We start from the raw sequence: 17,369 nt of genomic DNA on the forward strand, positions 1-17,369 counted from the left end.
ATACTTTCAAGAATTTTCCATGCCTATCGGCTAGAATAGAGGTCAGTTTTTAATTTATTAGTTACCAATCCATTTTGCGCTTGACCTCGGTAAAATCCAAGGAAGCTTTGCGCCACAAACAGGATATAACTTATTTCGCGGCCAGAAAATGGAAGGAGATTAGTTTCCTGGAATCAGGGGATATTTTCTGTAGGTTTGCTTAATAGCGCCTCCCTGTGATTGAATATATTAGGGAGTAAACTCAAATCCATAGTCTCTTAACCCGAGGGCAGACCACCAAACGTAGGGCATGTCTCCCGGAGCCGAGCATCCACGGAAACAATTGGGAGAGTGTCAGGGTATTGTATGGGGTACTCGGTATGGGGTTAAGTACCAACGGAACAAGATTTTAAATCAAGTTTGGCGTTACTGTTAGTAGACTCCCATATCTGGGTCCAGTGCTCTTCTGAAAGTGTTTCACCTAGTTCCCTTTCCCAACGTGTAACATAGGGTAATTGTGTACGAAGGAGGTGGGTCCATTTATTGAAAGCAATTGGTATACTTTGGTGAAGCCTGATTTTGTTCAATTCACAAATGACTGGGGTGATTCCAATCCCGGTGGGAACATAGGGTTTTGCAGGAGTGGCATAAGAGGCAGATTAGGGGATATTAACTTCACCTAATACTTTATGGAGTCCCAAATACAAAGGGAGTGGCTGCTAATGGGATTATTGATTTTGGGGTCTATGGTTAGGCGGTATCCATAAAGTGGAGTCGGTATTAAGGGGGTGAATTTCAGTTGTCTCTAGGGATACCCAGAGAGGGGTGTTAGAGGTAGAGTGTAAAAGAGCTAGCTGAGCCACCAAGGCCGCCTGGTAGTATTTTGAATAATTAGGAAATTAGGAACTCCCAGTCCACCTTTCCTGTCTGTGTCTAAACAAGGTAGATTGTGAGACCCTTGGAACTGAGTCATTCCAGACAAATCAAAGGGATATCTGCTGAAGAGTTTTCAGCATATGTCCAGGTACCTGTATCGGGAGAGCTCTAAAATAGTATAAAAGCTTGGGAAGGAATGTCATCTTTAAAGCGTTAACTCTCCCATTCCAGGAAATGTTATATCTGCTCCAACTCTCCAAAAGTAACTTTGTTTTGCAGAGAAGGGGGATGTAATTTTGGCCATATAGGGATGTATAGGTGTTTGTCAAGTGGATGCCCAGGTAGCCCAGCGAGCCCGTTTTCCACTGAAAGGAAAAGTTCATCTGGAGCAATGCAACCGACTCAAGAGATAGTGTGAGGTTAAATGCTTTGGATTTTGTGTGGTTAATTCTTAAGCCAGAGAGAGACCTGAATGCGGATAATTCCACCATTTGGTTGGGTATGGTCGTGTGAGGGCAAGAGATGAACATTAGAAGATCATCTGCAAACATTGAGAGTTTGTGATGAGCAGACGCGACCTCAATCCCATTTATATCAGGATTATTGCGAAGTTTAATAGCCAAAGGTTCCATGGCCAGGATAAAGAGTAAAGGGGACAGAGGGCACCCTGCAACCCTGTTGTGTACCTCGGTGGATTGGGAAAATATCTGAGCAGAAGCCCCTATAATGCACAAAGTCCCTGGGGTGGGCATATAGAACCTCAACTAACGTTATTAATCCATCCGGAAGCAATGGACGTTAGTAGAAATCAATGTTAGTTGAGGACATTATTTCCATAGGAATTAATGTAAATCCAATTATTTGGTTCTAGACATTCCAAAAAACACACCAAAGCCCCATTTAATAGAGAATAACTCTGGTCTTTAATACCAAAAACAATAACAATACTGAATGAATATAAAACACAACTGAATAAATTAACATTGCAGGGACATCATTATAGCAGTACGTATCACTGTGTTATCTGTGCTTTGACATAGGACTGCAGTATTTATTTGCAAACGTTTCTTTACTGTACTGTACTCATCTGTACAGTACTTACATTTTACAGTACAGAGGGGATTCAGGAGGCAGGCAGCGTTCAGCCGGCACTTTGGGGATGCAGCTGCTGTACTGTGTCAGGAGGCAGGCAGACACAGCAACGTTCAGCCGGCACTTTGGGGATGCAGCTGCTGTACTGTGTCAGGAGGCAGGCAGACACAGCAACGTTCAGCCGGCACTGTGCACTGTGGAGAGAGGAGGGGGAGGAGTAGGCACGCGCTAATGCAGGAGAAGCAGGAAGTGACCGGCATCAGCTGCGCGCCGGCTCACTGAGCGGCGCCCGTGGTCATGGAGCGGTCGTCGCCCTTATCTGAGGAATGCAACTTTATTTGAAGGACGGCCGCTGCCCTGACACATCGACTTTAGTTGAAAGCAGCTTTACTTAAGAGCAATTCTAATCAAGGGTTTACTGTATGTGTAACCATGTGAGGAACTCGCCAGGGAAACCCCACCGTTCAAGGACCGAGCATAAGTACGCCCAACCCAAAGTGTCGAAAGCTTTGTGTATGTCTAGAGATAGTAGCATGGCTGGGATACCTCTGGCTCTGCAGAGGTGGGTGAGGTTGGTCACTCTTCGGATGTCTGGGGCCTGACTGCCTGGGACGAATCCAACTTAATGTTTACCAACTAGCAAAGGAAGGGCCATATTTAAACGTATCACTAGGATTGTGGTGAGTAGTTTTATATCCACGTTTATTAAGGGAATGGAGTGATAATTTTGTTTGTCCAAAGAGTCTCTCTTTGGTTTAGGCCAATTTGATGACCGCCTTCATTGCGTTGAAGTAGTCTGATGGTGGAAGCACAGGATTGGTGACAACTTTTTTTATACTATGGGGCTGAAAAGCTATCTGGCCTGGTCTTTTATTGACCTTCAGTGCTTTAACCCCTTATGGACCAGGCTGTTTTGTACTTTAAGGACCAGACACTTTTTAGGGATTTAACCCATGTGGTGGTTTTACTGCCCTATTTTTTTTTCTTTTACTATCATAATTATTTTTGCTGCTTTTTTTCCCGTGACATATAGGGCTACTTTTTAAATATCTTTTTCACTGACATTTTGTTTCCCGTTTTTTAGTTTATTGGGGTAAAAAGCTAAAAAAAAAGATTTTTTTTTTAACATCTCTAGTTATTTTTTTAAATTAGTATATTTACTCTGAAATAAAGTATAGGAATGGGTTCCTCATTTTATTTCGGACGTTTTGATATATAATATGTATGGTTTTGGATTACAGGGCGCTTATAGTGATGGTTTTGATTGGTGTTGGTTTTGGGTTATTTTCTTTCTTATGTATATATTGTTTTATTCTGTAATATTGTTTTACTTATTTATGTAATTATGTTTTTTTACCATCTATGTCCCCCATGACGTCATGTAAGACCTCTGGGGGACATTCACATGTTTTGTTTTACTTTTTTAGTTGACACTTTTCCACTGTAGCTGGGGCATCTATAGGAGCCTCAGTTACAGGGAAAAACATCCCCTGTAGGGACATTAGTCATTGGCAGAGGTGATCAGGGTCTAGTATGACACTGCAGCTCTGCTGTAGCAGGAAATCCAGGCAATCACATGACCCCCGAGCTCCCGTAGTGAAAGTTACACTAATTGAGTGATGTGTACTCGGGGAAGGAGAAGACAGGAAGGGTTAAAAACTAGAGATGAGCGAGCATACTCGCTAAGGCAAACTACTCGAGCGCGTAGTGCTTTCTGCAAGTACCTTATGCGAGTAGCCGTCTCTAAAGATTCGGGGGCCGGCGGGGGAGAGCGGTGAGTTGCGGGAGTGAGCAGGGAGGAGCGGGGGGGAGAGAGTGAGAGAGAGATCTCTCCCCGTTCCTCTCCGCTCCCCGCCCCCCGCCGACGCCCGAATCTTTAGAGACGAGCGGGCAGGTACTCGCATAAGGCACTACTCGCTCGAGTACTTTGCCTTAGCGAGTACGCTCGCTCATCTCTATTAAAAACCCCTCCTGCCTTCTCCTCCGGGTTATCAGCTGTCATTCACAGCTGAGAACACGTCCTGTCTCTGATTGATTGCAGAGACAGAAGGCTTAAATCCCCACCATAATTTTACTGATGTTCCAAGTAAAAAAAACAAAAACACAACATGACTTATTCAGGACTGTTTTCACGGACCAAGATCTCTCATTTAAAACAATGGGTGCACAATTCTATAAACAAAAATTTAGGCTTCCTTCAGTTTTTCTTTGTGCATAAGAAAAAACTAGTATTACACAAATCACACGTGGACGGAAAAAACTAACATATACATGTATGTATGTGTGTATATATATATATATATATATATATATATATATATGCATTAAAATTGGTCCATTTTTCATGCTCTGAGGGCTTATTCATGATTGCAAATAGTGTCGGGGTGCGGAGAGGGGGCAGGAGCTCAGTGCACTGCTCCTGTCTCTTCCAGCCTCCTCCCCTGCAGAGAGGGACACCGTATATCGGCCGGCGTGAATGCCCAGCCGATATACGCTCATCTGAAGCCGCCCTGAAATTGAATATGCTCTTGTGAATACGGCATAAGTTGACACTAATGTTTTTATGCTCTTTGTAAAAAAAAAAAATAATAATTCAGGCCCTAGAAGAAGTTGTTGTTTTACTGCAAAACTCGGCATGCAGTTACATCTCAGGCAGATATGTAATGATGAGAGTTGTGGGGTCATTAGATGCACGGTCTTGTCACCTGGTGCCCTAAAAGTGGTTCCCCCTTGGCCTATAAGAGGCTCTCGGAGGCTCCTTGTGTGTAATGACTTCTTCTTCCGCCTGTGTGGAACTTGTTGGCCACTAGACATGTCTCCACATCAGTTTCCAAATCCTTTGAGCCTTCGGGCACCCCTGGGAAAAAATTTTAACCGCGGGGCACCCCTACAAAAAACAGGTGTGGTCAAGGGGTGTGTCTTATCACAAAGTATGAATTTACCTCCGATATTGTGGCTACTAAATACACCACTGGCCACTTCTGTATTCCTTGACCAACAACGCTAAGGCTGCCGGTTGCCCGGTGAAAGAGGCACCAAGAGTGTGAAGACTTGAGGGTTAAGAGGTAACGCTGTATCTTCTGAAATCAGCTGCCGAAGCAAAGTTGATTTTCAGGCAAAATCCACACCTATGGTACGTATTTTGACCCCGTGCCTTTTGTGGAAATGTTGCAGATTTTGTTGCAGATTTTGCTGCAGAATTTTCTGCTGTGGAAGACCCGCAACATTTCCACTACTTGTAAACATACCCTAAGGTTTGGTCAACACAGGTCTGATTTGCTAAAGAATGTCTGCAGCGGACAGTCTTCAGTAGATCAGCAGCAGAATGTCTGCCCCAAAACCCGCACTATTTGGTGAGGTTTCTAACGCAGGTTTTATCGTATATTTTTGTGCTGAATTCCCCCCTCATTGAGAAGTAGCAAGACTACCGGCAGAGTGGGGGAGCGCTCGCGGTCGCCCTGACAGCATATCATCCTGTACCTTGATGTTCTCAGCGCCGCTCCTGTGATCAGCACAGCGCTGCTGCAGGATGCATTGACTGCAGTGTGTGTCGGGACTACTCCTCCCTTCTCCTCTATTCCCGCGGAAGCAAGGAGGAGAGGTCAGGGGAGGTTGAATCTGGGTGCACACACTGCTGTTTGTAGCACCGTGTCGATCACATAAGTGGCTCTTAGAGCTTCAAGGTAGCGGGATGGTGTGCTGTCAGTTCTTCAGTGAGCCCCTTCCCTGCTAGTTTTTTTCCAGAAAGTCTGGTGGGTAGGGGGTTAAATCAAAAGAAGAAAAAAAAATCTGCAAAAGCTGAGCAATTCCAAGCCTCCAAGCCACAACACCTGAGTTTGAAGTCACTGCTCTGCATCATCAGAGATTCTGCCTAGTTTGAGAGCATTATTAGAATGTTAGAGGCTGGACAGTCGTATCAATGAATTGCTGCCACCAGGGCTGTTTTGACCAGACTTTTAGGAGGTGTCACCCCCTCTTCCAGTATCACATCTTGTATCCAAGCTAGAGGCCGTACAACAGGGTACTAGAGACTCCATGCCCACCCTGCATTATACCTTTTATCCAAGCTAGAGGTGGTACAACAGAGCCTCTATGCCTGCTTATATCACATCTTGTATCCATGCTAGAGTCGGTACAACAGGGTACTAGAGCCTCCATGCTCACCCATATCACATCTTGTATCCAAGCTAGAGGTGGTACAATAGAGTACTAGAGCCTCCATGTCTGGCTATATTACATTTTGTATCCAAGCTAGACGTGGTAAAACAGGGTACTAGAGCCTCCATGCCTACCCATATCACATCTTGTATTGAATCTGAAGGCACTGAAACAGGGTACTAGAGTCTCCATGCCCATCTATATCACGTCTTTTATCCAACCTTGAGGTGGTACAACAGGGTACTAGAGCTTCCATGCCCAACCGTATCACATCTTGTATCCAAGCTAGAGGTGGTATAACAGGGTACTAGAGCTTCCATGGCTGCCTATATCACGTCTTGTATCCAAGCTAGAGGCGGTACAACAGGGTACTAGAGCCTCCATGCCTGGCTATATAACATTTTGCATCCAAGCTAGACGTGGTACAACAGGTCACTAGAGCCTCCATGCCCGCTCGTATCACAGCTTGTATCCAAGCTAGGGGTGGTACAACAGGGTACTAGAGCCTCCCTGCCGTCCATATCACATTTTGTATCCATGCTAGATATTATAAAACAGGGTACTAGATCTTCCATGCCTGCCCGTATCACATCTTGTATCCAAACTTGAGGCGGTACAACAGGGTACTAGATTGTCCAATTCCATTCCGTTTGAATTACCTTTTTTTCCCCCAAAAACAACATATTCTGCGCTATTATTTCTGATTAAAAAGCGAAAATTGAATGGATCAGTTTTTTTTACATTATAGACAACCAGCGACAGAACGGTTCCCATTTGGTTCGGCTTTTGATGTCTGGTTATCTGTTCGGTTTTTAAATGCACATAGAAAGGCAAAAGCATGAAGACAGATCTGTTTAAAACTGATGTAAACAGAAACAAACTGATAGAAACTCTCAGTTTTTTTAACAGAATTGTCTACCGGACCCGTTAAAAAAGCAGAGCCTATGGTTTCCATTTGAGTTCCGTTCCGTCTTGAAAAAAAACGAAAATCAAAATGCTGATGTGAATGACCCCAAACTGCAATAAATAAGATGCGATGATGTAGATACAAAGTATCAGCTGCAGTTTCCTATGTGAACATAACGCTTGTAAATCTTGTAACTCGGGTATCCTCACATCTTAGGGTCACGTAACATATTGTGCTAGCAGGGAATTGACAGAGACAACCTTGGGTTTTGCTGGAAATGCCTGAGAAGATGTCCTGAACCACTGATAATCCCCAGTGATACCTGCGCTCTGGACCCCATTAAAATCAGGATGTGTCCTCAGGATCCTTTCAGAGTGAAATCCCCACCAGCATACCTCCTAACCACATCCATTTCGTTTGATCCCATGTAGGAAGAGCCATGCTGTGCATCATGGTATATACATGTCTTTGTTAACAAATACTCATTATCTCAAGCCCCCTTGTGAATCTGTCTTGTGCCAAAAATGATAGAGGGCTATAAAAAGCTTAGGGAAAATGGAAACATGCGATATAGGGGAATGACAGAAGAAAATGCCTTTTTATAGGTGCGTAAATTATATGTCTATTCTCTCCTAAAATTAAAGGGGTATTATAGTTACAGTCATAAGGCAATACACACTGTTCCTTCTACTGTATATTAAACTACTACTAATATAATAATTGACTATTTATCAATATATTCTCTTTATTACCTACTCTTCATTTTCAAGATCTCACTATCATTTAGTAAGAACTTTCATTGGTTACTTCCAGTAGATAAAACTTTGTCCTGGTCATGTGATGAACACAGAGGTACAAATCTGATAACTGCACTCTTCGGGGATGTTCATACGGTAGATTATTGCCATTTATGTAACTTGGAATCCACATCAGCTCAGGCTTCGTCCACATCAGCGTTTGGGGCTGATTATGCAGCCTCCGTTGATGATCTTTGTGTAAAGGGAACCTGCCACCAACTAGAAGCACCAAACTAAGTGATGTGGAGTCAGAGGAGCCCGTTTCCATATTCACACGGTTCCTCATTTTTGTTGTGTCCCCTGTTGAAGTTAGCACATGACTCTTTGCAGAAGGCTATCCACACACACTGCCATTCATCACTATAGGAAAATAAGGGAGATGGAACAATGCCTCTACAGCGCCACCTATGTTAGACTCCTTATACAAGCCTGATAACAGTGACTGGGAATTAAAACCCAAGCCAGAATCCATACACAGACAGCTGTTTCGGGGTGTTTGCCCCTCATCAGTGTGCAGTAGGTTTCTGGCTTGGCTAGCAGGAGGCCTGTGACGTAGGTTAGGAACACTATCTTTTCTCCTTAGGGAGAGCACTTAGAAGGTGAGTGGGTGAGGAGACTTATGAGCTCATTCATGCTCCTCTGGGTAATATGTAAATAAGGGAGATGGAACAATACCTCTGCAGCGCCACCTACTGGAAGGCAGCTTCCTGCAAGTCAATTCACAGTCATTGTTACAAGCCTTGTATAAAGAGTCTAACATTGACTTGCAAGAAGCTGCCTTCCAGTAGGTGGCGCTGCAGAGGTATTATTTCATCTCCCTTATTTGCATATTACCCAGAGGAGCATGAATGGCCTTATAAGTCCTCTCACTCACTCACCTTTTAGTTGCTCTCCCTAAAGCAGAAAAGATAGTATTCCTGACTCTATGTGGAAATGCATGCACTCACCCTTCTAAAAAGAGTCAAGCTTGCTGTGCCCAATGATTCCACTTCCTGCTCCCATAACCTTAGAGGGGTTATCCCACAATCTAAGGATATCCGCAATGATCATGAGCGTTTCATTGATCCTTAGAATGGGGGCCCTGTGTCCCCCTCTTCTCATCACCGTGGGGTTGCTTCTTCCACCTGCAGCGACATCAGACTGAATGAAGCACTGGACGCTAATGGGCATTCGTCTCTCCATTCATTTCGGTGGGGCTGACAGAAATTGTCAAGTGCTTGTACATGTGCTCCGACAGTCCCATTGGGAGTGAATAGCACATCATCGCACATGCCCGACCGCCGCTTAGTAGAGAGACCCCCACTGATCATAAAGTTGGACTCCTGTGAATAAAAAATAACTATAGATTTTGATATAACCCCAAAGACCACAATTACAGATCCGCATTTGCTGGACTCGATATCCATCAGTTGTTCTTCAAAATTGAGTCATGCAAGCTCAGCCCTACAGCTTGTCAACACTGGCCCCTAACTTTTATCGACTAGCTCCTAGTCTAAGATTTCTCTGGGTTAAAGCAAGCCTCTAGTCCCGGACAAACAAAGATAGCTACACCACTTCATGATGCTTTGATTGGGCAGTGTTGTCCAGGTGAACAGTACTGGCCGTCGGAGCAACATGGATTGTGCATCAAGTAGTCATAGAAGTAGTGCGGCCATCTTTGTTCAGGACTGCAGTCACGCATTTCAGGTGGGGGTCAACTTTTTGGAGCAAGATGTGAAAGAAAGTATTAGAAGTACCGTATAGTACGAAACCCAGTCTGTGGAAGGCAGCTTGGGTAATAATTATGAGTAAGGGTAGATATACAGAAAGGGCATATGAAAGTACCATAAATGAATTGTTATATGTTTGGGTTTTTTTTGCAAAATACTGTATGTTCAAATTTTTAAAGGGATTTTCCAGGTAGAAACTATTGATGACCAATTCTTAGGCTAGGCCTTCAATAGTTGATTGCTGGTGACCAGCTACTCGGGACCTCCAGCATTCATCTGATTATCTGGCCCGATGTCAGTGCCTCAGGCTCAATGTGCGTCATAGTTGACAACAGTGGAAGGGAAATCAATAGGAGCTGAAGCCAACTACTCCATTCCGACACTTCCACTCCCAACATCGAGGCCGGGCGGTTAGTTGTAAAAGCCATATCAGTCCCCATTGATTTTAATGGGAGTGAAGCCAGCTATGCCACTTCCGCTGCCGTCATCTATGACACACATCCAGCCTGCCGCACTGATAGCCAGGCGATCAGGTGATCGCTGAGGACCCCAAGCAGTGAGTCCCCACAATTAACTATTGGTGACCTATCCTGAGGAGTCTTTGAAATAAAAATAACCATTAAAGGGCTTTTTCTGGCAATGTTTCTTTTTTATTCAAATCTCCATTTAGAATATTCTTAATTAATTTAGCCCTTGAAGATCTGACAGTTTTTGATGTTATATTTTTGCTATTCAAGATCCATAACCCCCTCGCCCCCCATTCTGTATGAGGGCTTATTTTTCACAGGACAAGGTATATTTTCCAATGGTCCCATGCTGCAATTTTTGCAGAAATAAGCTAAAGTAGGCTGCATCAAAAATCACACTTTTCATGCCAAGAACAATTTCTTTGATAAAGTTTGTTGCTCCCTTAGAATTAAGCCTTGACGTCCATTCTTGACCCCCATTCATTCAGGGACCTTCATAATCGGGATTGGTCAAACTCCCACCAATCCTAAAGCAATCCCCGTCCTTCGGATACGATGAGAACCTAGGAGAGCAGGAAAAATCTTTTTATTCAGGGCTGGTGTTCGTCACAAGTGCGATCAGCTGTACGCAGCTCACCTCCGATCCTAACAGGTGGGCTGCACGCCTCTTCTACTTTCACTGCCCTGTCCACTAGTCCTTGGGAATTTCTCTATGACTCTCAAGGCCCCTTAGGACATGTTATTTGTTTCAAGGAATTAGAGAGGGCTGCAATTTTTTCTTGTCTTTTTGGTTTCTTGGGAAGATAATAGAATTTAGTGGTTGGTTGAAAGTGGATATTGTAATTGCGCTGTTAAGGAAAGAGAAGCTGTTTAGAGGTCAGGCCTGACGTGTTGACTGTAAACAGTTTAATGCATTGTGCAGGCATGTTACTTTCGGCAGCAGACCCCCAGCTCCCCTTGATGCGGTCACCTAGTACCACCAGCCTCGGAAACATTTGCTTCCATTCAGCTGCTCTCAACAGCTGTTCTCTGAATTTCATGTGATGAGGATTTAATGCCTAACATTTCCTACAAAATATTTGAAAAGACTTGAAGTGCTCATCTGGACTTCAAGAAAAATACTTTGTAGCCAAAACAAATTCACAAAGTGCACTAAATTTAAAGGTGGGCCGGGGAGGGGGAGCTTGGGGCTGGGGGGTGCCCGGGCGAGCTAAGAAGTGGATTTTACAATCCAAACAATAAGGTAATTCTCGTCTACTACTGTCTGAATTGCTAACAAATGTATTTAATTTAAGCAAATGAAATCCTGGCGGTAAGGTGCAACGATGTATCGGGATTTCACTGCAACACCTAGGAGTAGCTCTTGTATGGAGCAGAGTACAAGCATCTGCAGGTTAATGCTACTTTGCACATGTTCTGAGTCGAGCAAGAGATTTTATTAAACTTTTTTGCACTGTTTTATGCATTTGTGTATTGTTTGCATTCTCATTTTGCTACATTTCCTTACTGCTTACAGGGCCCTATTATGAATTCCTGTTGTACAGCAACCCATAGTGTACCACCGTATTCCTTCAATTTTACAAGCATTCAGGCTGGGCCCACACTTTTGTTCATAATCTATATATCTTTTAAAAATCCTAAAATTCTGCATTTTTTGCACTGACCGCAGAGGTTAATACTGGGTATATACTTCCTGATCTATGTAGGAAACACCACATGCTGGATTAGACTGATAGGTATCTCCTATCTGTAGACAACACAGGACCCACCATTCACAATAGGTGATAGTATGTCTAGTATCTACTCTCCCTCCCTGCACAATGGCCCCTGCGCAGGTCACAGAACATGTCTAGACCAGTCTTCCATACTAGTCAATGGGTCAGCTTCTGCCCATTGTGTGGATGACCCATGAAGAAGCCATAAAGCATTTCTAAATTGCTCAGGAAAGATGGCTGCTCTCATAGTCACAAACCGACAACAGAATAAAAAAGTCTGCAACCAGAAAATAAAAAACAATTAGAAAAATATTTCACTATCTGGTTTTAATTAATATGAAAATTGTTGGTGATATAAATCATTTTAAAGTAGGTCTGAAGTATAAAAAAAAATAAAAAATTTTGTTATTTGTATAGCGCCAACTTATTCCGCAGCGCTTTCAGGTAATTTTTATTTATTACCCCTCAGCAAGCTGGGTACTTATTTTACCGACCTCGGAAGGATGGAAGGCTGAGTCGACCTTGAGCCAGCTACCTGCGGGGATTGAACTTGCAACCTTCAGGTCATGAGCAAGAGCTTACACTTTGCACCACACTAGGCTCATTTCTGCACCACACGAGGCTCATAAAGTTTGACCTTGAGAAGAACACCAAGTTGACATAGGGAGTCTTATATAGGCCATGCAATGCTCCCTGAGAAAAAAAGTATGCAATTAGAGGATGGAAAAGTACCTCCACAATGCCACTTATTGAAAGGTGCATGGGAAATGATAGGAGATTAAAGGAAAAACATGAGAGGAACCAAAATAGTCAAACAATCTGTCCGGAGTCCTCAGAGCCAGCCATTCTTGTCTGAAGAAGGGTCAGTTGAAGTCCCAAACATTGCATGTCTAACCATTGTAATTAATTGTGCATCTCATTCCACAAAAGATTATGTTATTCCTATGAATTTTTTAATGTGTTGTGTTCATTCTTCATAATTTACAATAAAAACATCAATGTGAAAGTAGCTAATTTCTCCTCAGATGCTTAGGTATCAGTACAGCTGGCCACCTGTGACATATCTATTAAGAAGAAAATCTATTATTCTGGGGGCAGTGATGCCCATCTACTCTGGCTCCATTGTCCGCCTAGTATTTGGCAGTGCCCATCCTGATATTATGTGACTTCCATTTGTTTCTGTAAGGAATGATTTGTATACTATATTAAATCATTAATATTATTCTGCATATTCTTCAGGTAATCCCGGAGTGGTCGGATTCTACAAAACCTTCATGCAATCTCTTTACTGTGGATTTAATAGACAATATCCAGTATGGGCTATCAGCCACGCAGGCCACTGTTCACCACCTGCAGGGATGGATATGACTGATGGTACGATATTCATTATTGTTGCAAATGTATGTTTTGTCTTTTATTATTTCATGTGCAGCCATATGTACAAGAATATACCTACAACATAACTGCCCTCTATGCACGGGAATGTAACTTCTATATTACTGCTCCCTATGTACAAGAATATAACTACTATAATACTGCTCTCTATGTACAAGAATATAACTACTATAATACTGCCCCCTATGTACAAGACTATAACTACTATAATACTGCCCCCTATGTACAAGACTATAACTACTATAATACTGTCCCCTATGTACAAGAATATAACTACTATAATACTGCCCCCTATGTACAAGAATATAACTACTATAATACTGCCCCATGTACAAGAATATAACTACTATAATACTGTCCCCTATGTACAAGAATATAACTACTATAATACTGCCCCCTATGTACAAGGATATAACTACTATAATACTGCCTCCTATGTACAAGGATATAACTACTATAATACTGTGCCCTATGTACAAGGATATAACTACTATAATACTGTGCCCTATGTACAAGACTATAACTACTATAATACTGTCCCTATCTACAAGAATATAACTACTATAATACTGCCTCCTATGTACAAGAATATAACTACTATAATACTGCCCCATGTACAAGAATATAACTACTATAATACTGTGCCCTATGTACAAGAATATAACTACTATAATACTGTCCCCTATGTACAAGAATATAACTACTATAATACTGCCACCTATGTACAACAATATAACTACTATAGTACTGCCCCTATGTACAAGAATATAACTACTATAATACTGCTCCTATGTACAAGAATATACCTACAACATTACTGCCCTCTATGCACGGGAATGTAACTTCTATACTGTTGCTCCCTATGTACAAGAATATAACTACTATAATACGGCCCCCTATGTACAAGTATATAACTGCTATAATACTGCCCCTATGTACAGAAATATAACTACTATAATACTGCCTCCTATGTACAAGAATATAACTGCTATATTACTGCCCCATGTACAAGAATATAACTACTATAATACTGTCCTCTATGTACAAGAATATAACTACTATAATACTGCCACCTATGTACAAGAATATAACTACTATAATACTGCCTCCTATGGACAAGAATATAACTACTATAATACTGCCCCTATGTACAAGAATATAACTACTATAATACTGCTATGTACAATAATATAACTACTATAATACTGCCCCCTATGTACAAGAATATAACTACTGTAATACTGCCCCCTATGTACAAGAATATAACTACTATAATACTGCCTCCCATGTACGAGAATATAACTACTATAATACTGCCCCTATGTACAAGAGTATAACTACTATAATACTACTCCTATGTACCGGGATATAACTACTATAATACTGCTGCTTTGTACAAGAATATAACTACTACAATACTGCCCCCTATGTACAAGAATATAACTCCTATAATACTGCCTCTTATGTACAAGAATATAACTACTATAATACTGCCCCCTATGTACAAGAATATAACTACTATAATACTGCCCCCTATGTACAAGAATATAACTACTATAATACTGCCCCCTATGTACAAGAATATAACTACTATAATACTGCTCCTATGTACAAGAATATAACTACTATAATACTGCTCCCTATGTACAAGAATATAACTACTATAATACTGTCCCCTATGTACAAGACTATAACTACTATAATACTGTCCCCTATGTACAAGACTATAACTACTATAATTCTGCCCCCTATGTACAAGGATATAACTTCTATAATACCGCCTGCTACCGGTATGTACAAGAATATTTAACTACTGTAATTCTGCCCCTTTGGAGAAGAATATGTACTTGTACAGATATGATAATTCTCTATTTCAGACTGGAAACACTCTTCTAATACCTAGTCGTGTGTAATGTAGTTTGTATTACGTTGTCTTGCGCTGTTTGCTGTTACAGTCTCTCTCTATTCCAACCTCAGTGTGTGAATCACAATACATCCCGGCTTACTCATGGGTGAGGTCATTAGTACAGTGTTTCCGGAGACAGAAACACTCCTCGTAGGCTTTGATGTACTGTTTTGCTCACAGTGGATAATTTGTGTTTAGTTTTTAGCAAATTAAAGCTGAAATGTATATTATGACTGAGGTTACTCACAGCACTGGATGTCATTTGTTCCAAATCAGCATAGACAGGTCAGTGTTTTAAACACTTGCTTCCAACAAGAAACACTGACTTGCCCTGAAGCCAACGTCAGATAATGGTCTCAATCGAGTAAAACACACAATCAGTGTGCCATGTGTGCTTGTCTGGGATGCTGTGCCAGTGCCGAAATGACAGCCTGACTAATGACTCTTTTTATGGTATTCACATATACCTTATTCTGCTTTACCACGTGCGGACATAGCGCCATCACCCAGTAGTCACAGAAGACTAATAGGTCCCGAAGTAGACTTCATATTGAGTATTGATCAAATGATCGCAAGTTCAAGTCTCTTTTGGGTCAAAAGACAAAAGAAAAAATGGGTGAAAAAAAGTTTTTTACTATTTAAAATAAAGGATATTACAAGTTTTTAAATACTCCCCTTTTCCCATATTTATAATTAAAAAATCAAAAGAAAGAAAAAAACCCAAAAGATATTTGGTATCGCCACATCCGTGAAAGCCAATTACCCAGAATCATCTTTTTTTGGACACCCCATCTCCAAGAAAATTTTTTTAAAAAAGTAGTCAAAAAGTTACGTACTACAAAAATCATATCCAGAGAAAGCAAAGGTCTCTCCTTAAAAACAAGCCCTCATACAACTTCATCGACGAGAAGATAAAAAAAGTTGGTGGTCATAAGATGGAAACAAAAAATAACACTTTTTAAATATATTCATTTATTTTAACCCCTTAAGGATCAAACGTGTACATTGACGTCATGGAGGTCTAGGGTTTGTATGGAGGGGGAGCGAGTGTCTGCGTTTTCTTACAGCCGACACCAGTCTGTAACAGTTCCGAATCAGCACCACCGCTGATCGCAGCTGTTTACCTTTTAAATACATAGTCACATAGTATGCAAGGCTGAAAAAGGCAAATGTCCATCTTGTTCAGTCTGTTTACATCACCCTTTGTTGATCCAGAGGAAGGCAAAAAAAAAAAAAACCCAAAACAATGAGGTAGAAGCTAATTTACCCCATTTTGGGAGGAAAAAAATTTTCCCAACTCCAATCTGCACCCTTGTCCTTTAGGAGTTTAGATTAGAATTCTGGGACTATTGCAGCCAGAGGGTTCCTATTTTTCGGTTATTGCAGGGATCCAGTATTAGTGGTAGCGTCATGATTGTCAATTAGGGCATAAAATTATCAGAGCATTTTCTTCTTTTTCAGCCTAGGTGTAGCAGTCAGAATAATCCCTGGATCAACATGTGAAAGTGGCAATTCTGACAGTGGCATTTAAATCCCTCGATTGGAGATGCCTATGGCATGGCTTAATAGCTTGCCTGTGAGAGCGCGGTATGATGTAATGTAATGGTATTACATCATACTGCAGGTGCAATCAAACCATCACAAGCTCATGTCTGCAGCGGGGACTAAAAAAATATAAAATTCAGTTTAAGGGCTTAGTCACACGGGCGCATCGGCACCCGTGTTACTGCAGGAAGGAGACGGCCGCACTTCAGGTCGGACGTCTCTCTGCAGCGCCGGAGGAAAGAACATGTGATCGGCTTCATTGCCGGTCATGTATTCTTTCTTCTGCGCTGCGGGGAGTCGTCCGTCCTGAAGTACGGCCGTCTTCTTCCTGCAGTAAGGGCACAGTCACATGTGCGCATCGGCGCCAGTGTACGGGTGCCAATGCGCCCGTGTGACTAAGCCCTAAAAATGTTTTTTTATTATTAAAAATAATAAAAGGTAATAAACGTTAAAAGAAAACCCTTTGCCATACTTATAAATAAAAATCTAAAAAAAACCCCAAAACATATCTTGTATCACTGCATCCATAAAAGTCTGATCTGTCAAAGTAACGCATTCCTGACCCTGCAAAATTGAGCTTTTTTGGTCAACCCGTCTCCAAAATAAAATGTAATAAAAGACAATTCACATGTTACTTGTACTTCAAAATGGTACCAATAGAAACTACAGGATGTCCCGGAAAAAAACAAGCTCTTGCACAGCTATGTCGGTGGAAAATAAAAAAGTTATGGCTGCCAGAAGCTGGCGGCAGAAAATGATTTTTGTTTTATTCCAAAGATATTTTTTTAAAGTCCTGCTGTTTTTGGTAGTGCCACTACTCCGA

At 41.7% G+C, this 17,369-nt stretch overlaps 1 protein-coding gene across 3 annotated transcripts in view; it reads left to right on the forward strand.

The window, feature by feature from the left end:
- The window catches only part of LDAH (lipid droplet associated hydrolase), a 199,598-nt gene that overhangs the window by 49,869 nt on the left and 132,360 nt on the right, over positions 1-17,369 (forward strand). For all 3 annotated transcript variants that reach the window (XM_066596791.1, XM_066596800.1, XM_066596783.1), the window contains one exon: positions 12,940-13,074. In XM_066596791.1, the coding sequence (XP_066452888.1) occupies positions 12,940-13,074 (135 nt within the window). The remainder of the gene's footprint in view (positions 1-12,939; positions 13,075-17,369) is intronic.

Source organism: Eleutherodactylus coqui, chromosome 1 (genome assembly GCF_035609145.1).
Source record: "Eleutherodactylus coqui strain aEleCoq1 chromosome 1, aEleCoq1.hap1, whole genome shotgun sequence".
Classification (NCBI taxonomy): domain Eukaryota; kingdom Metazoa; phylum Chordata; class Amphibia; order Anura; family Eleutherodactylidae; genus Eleutherodactylus; species Eleutherodactylus coqui.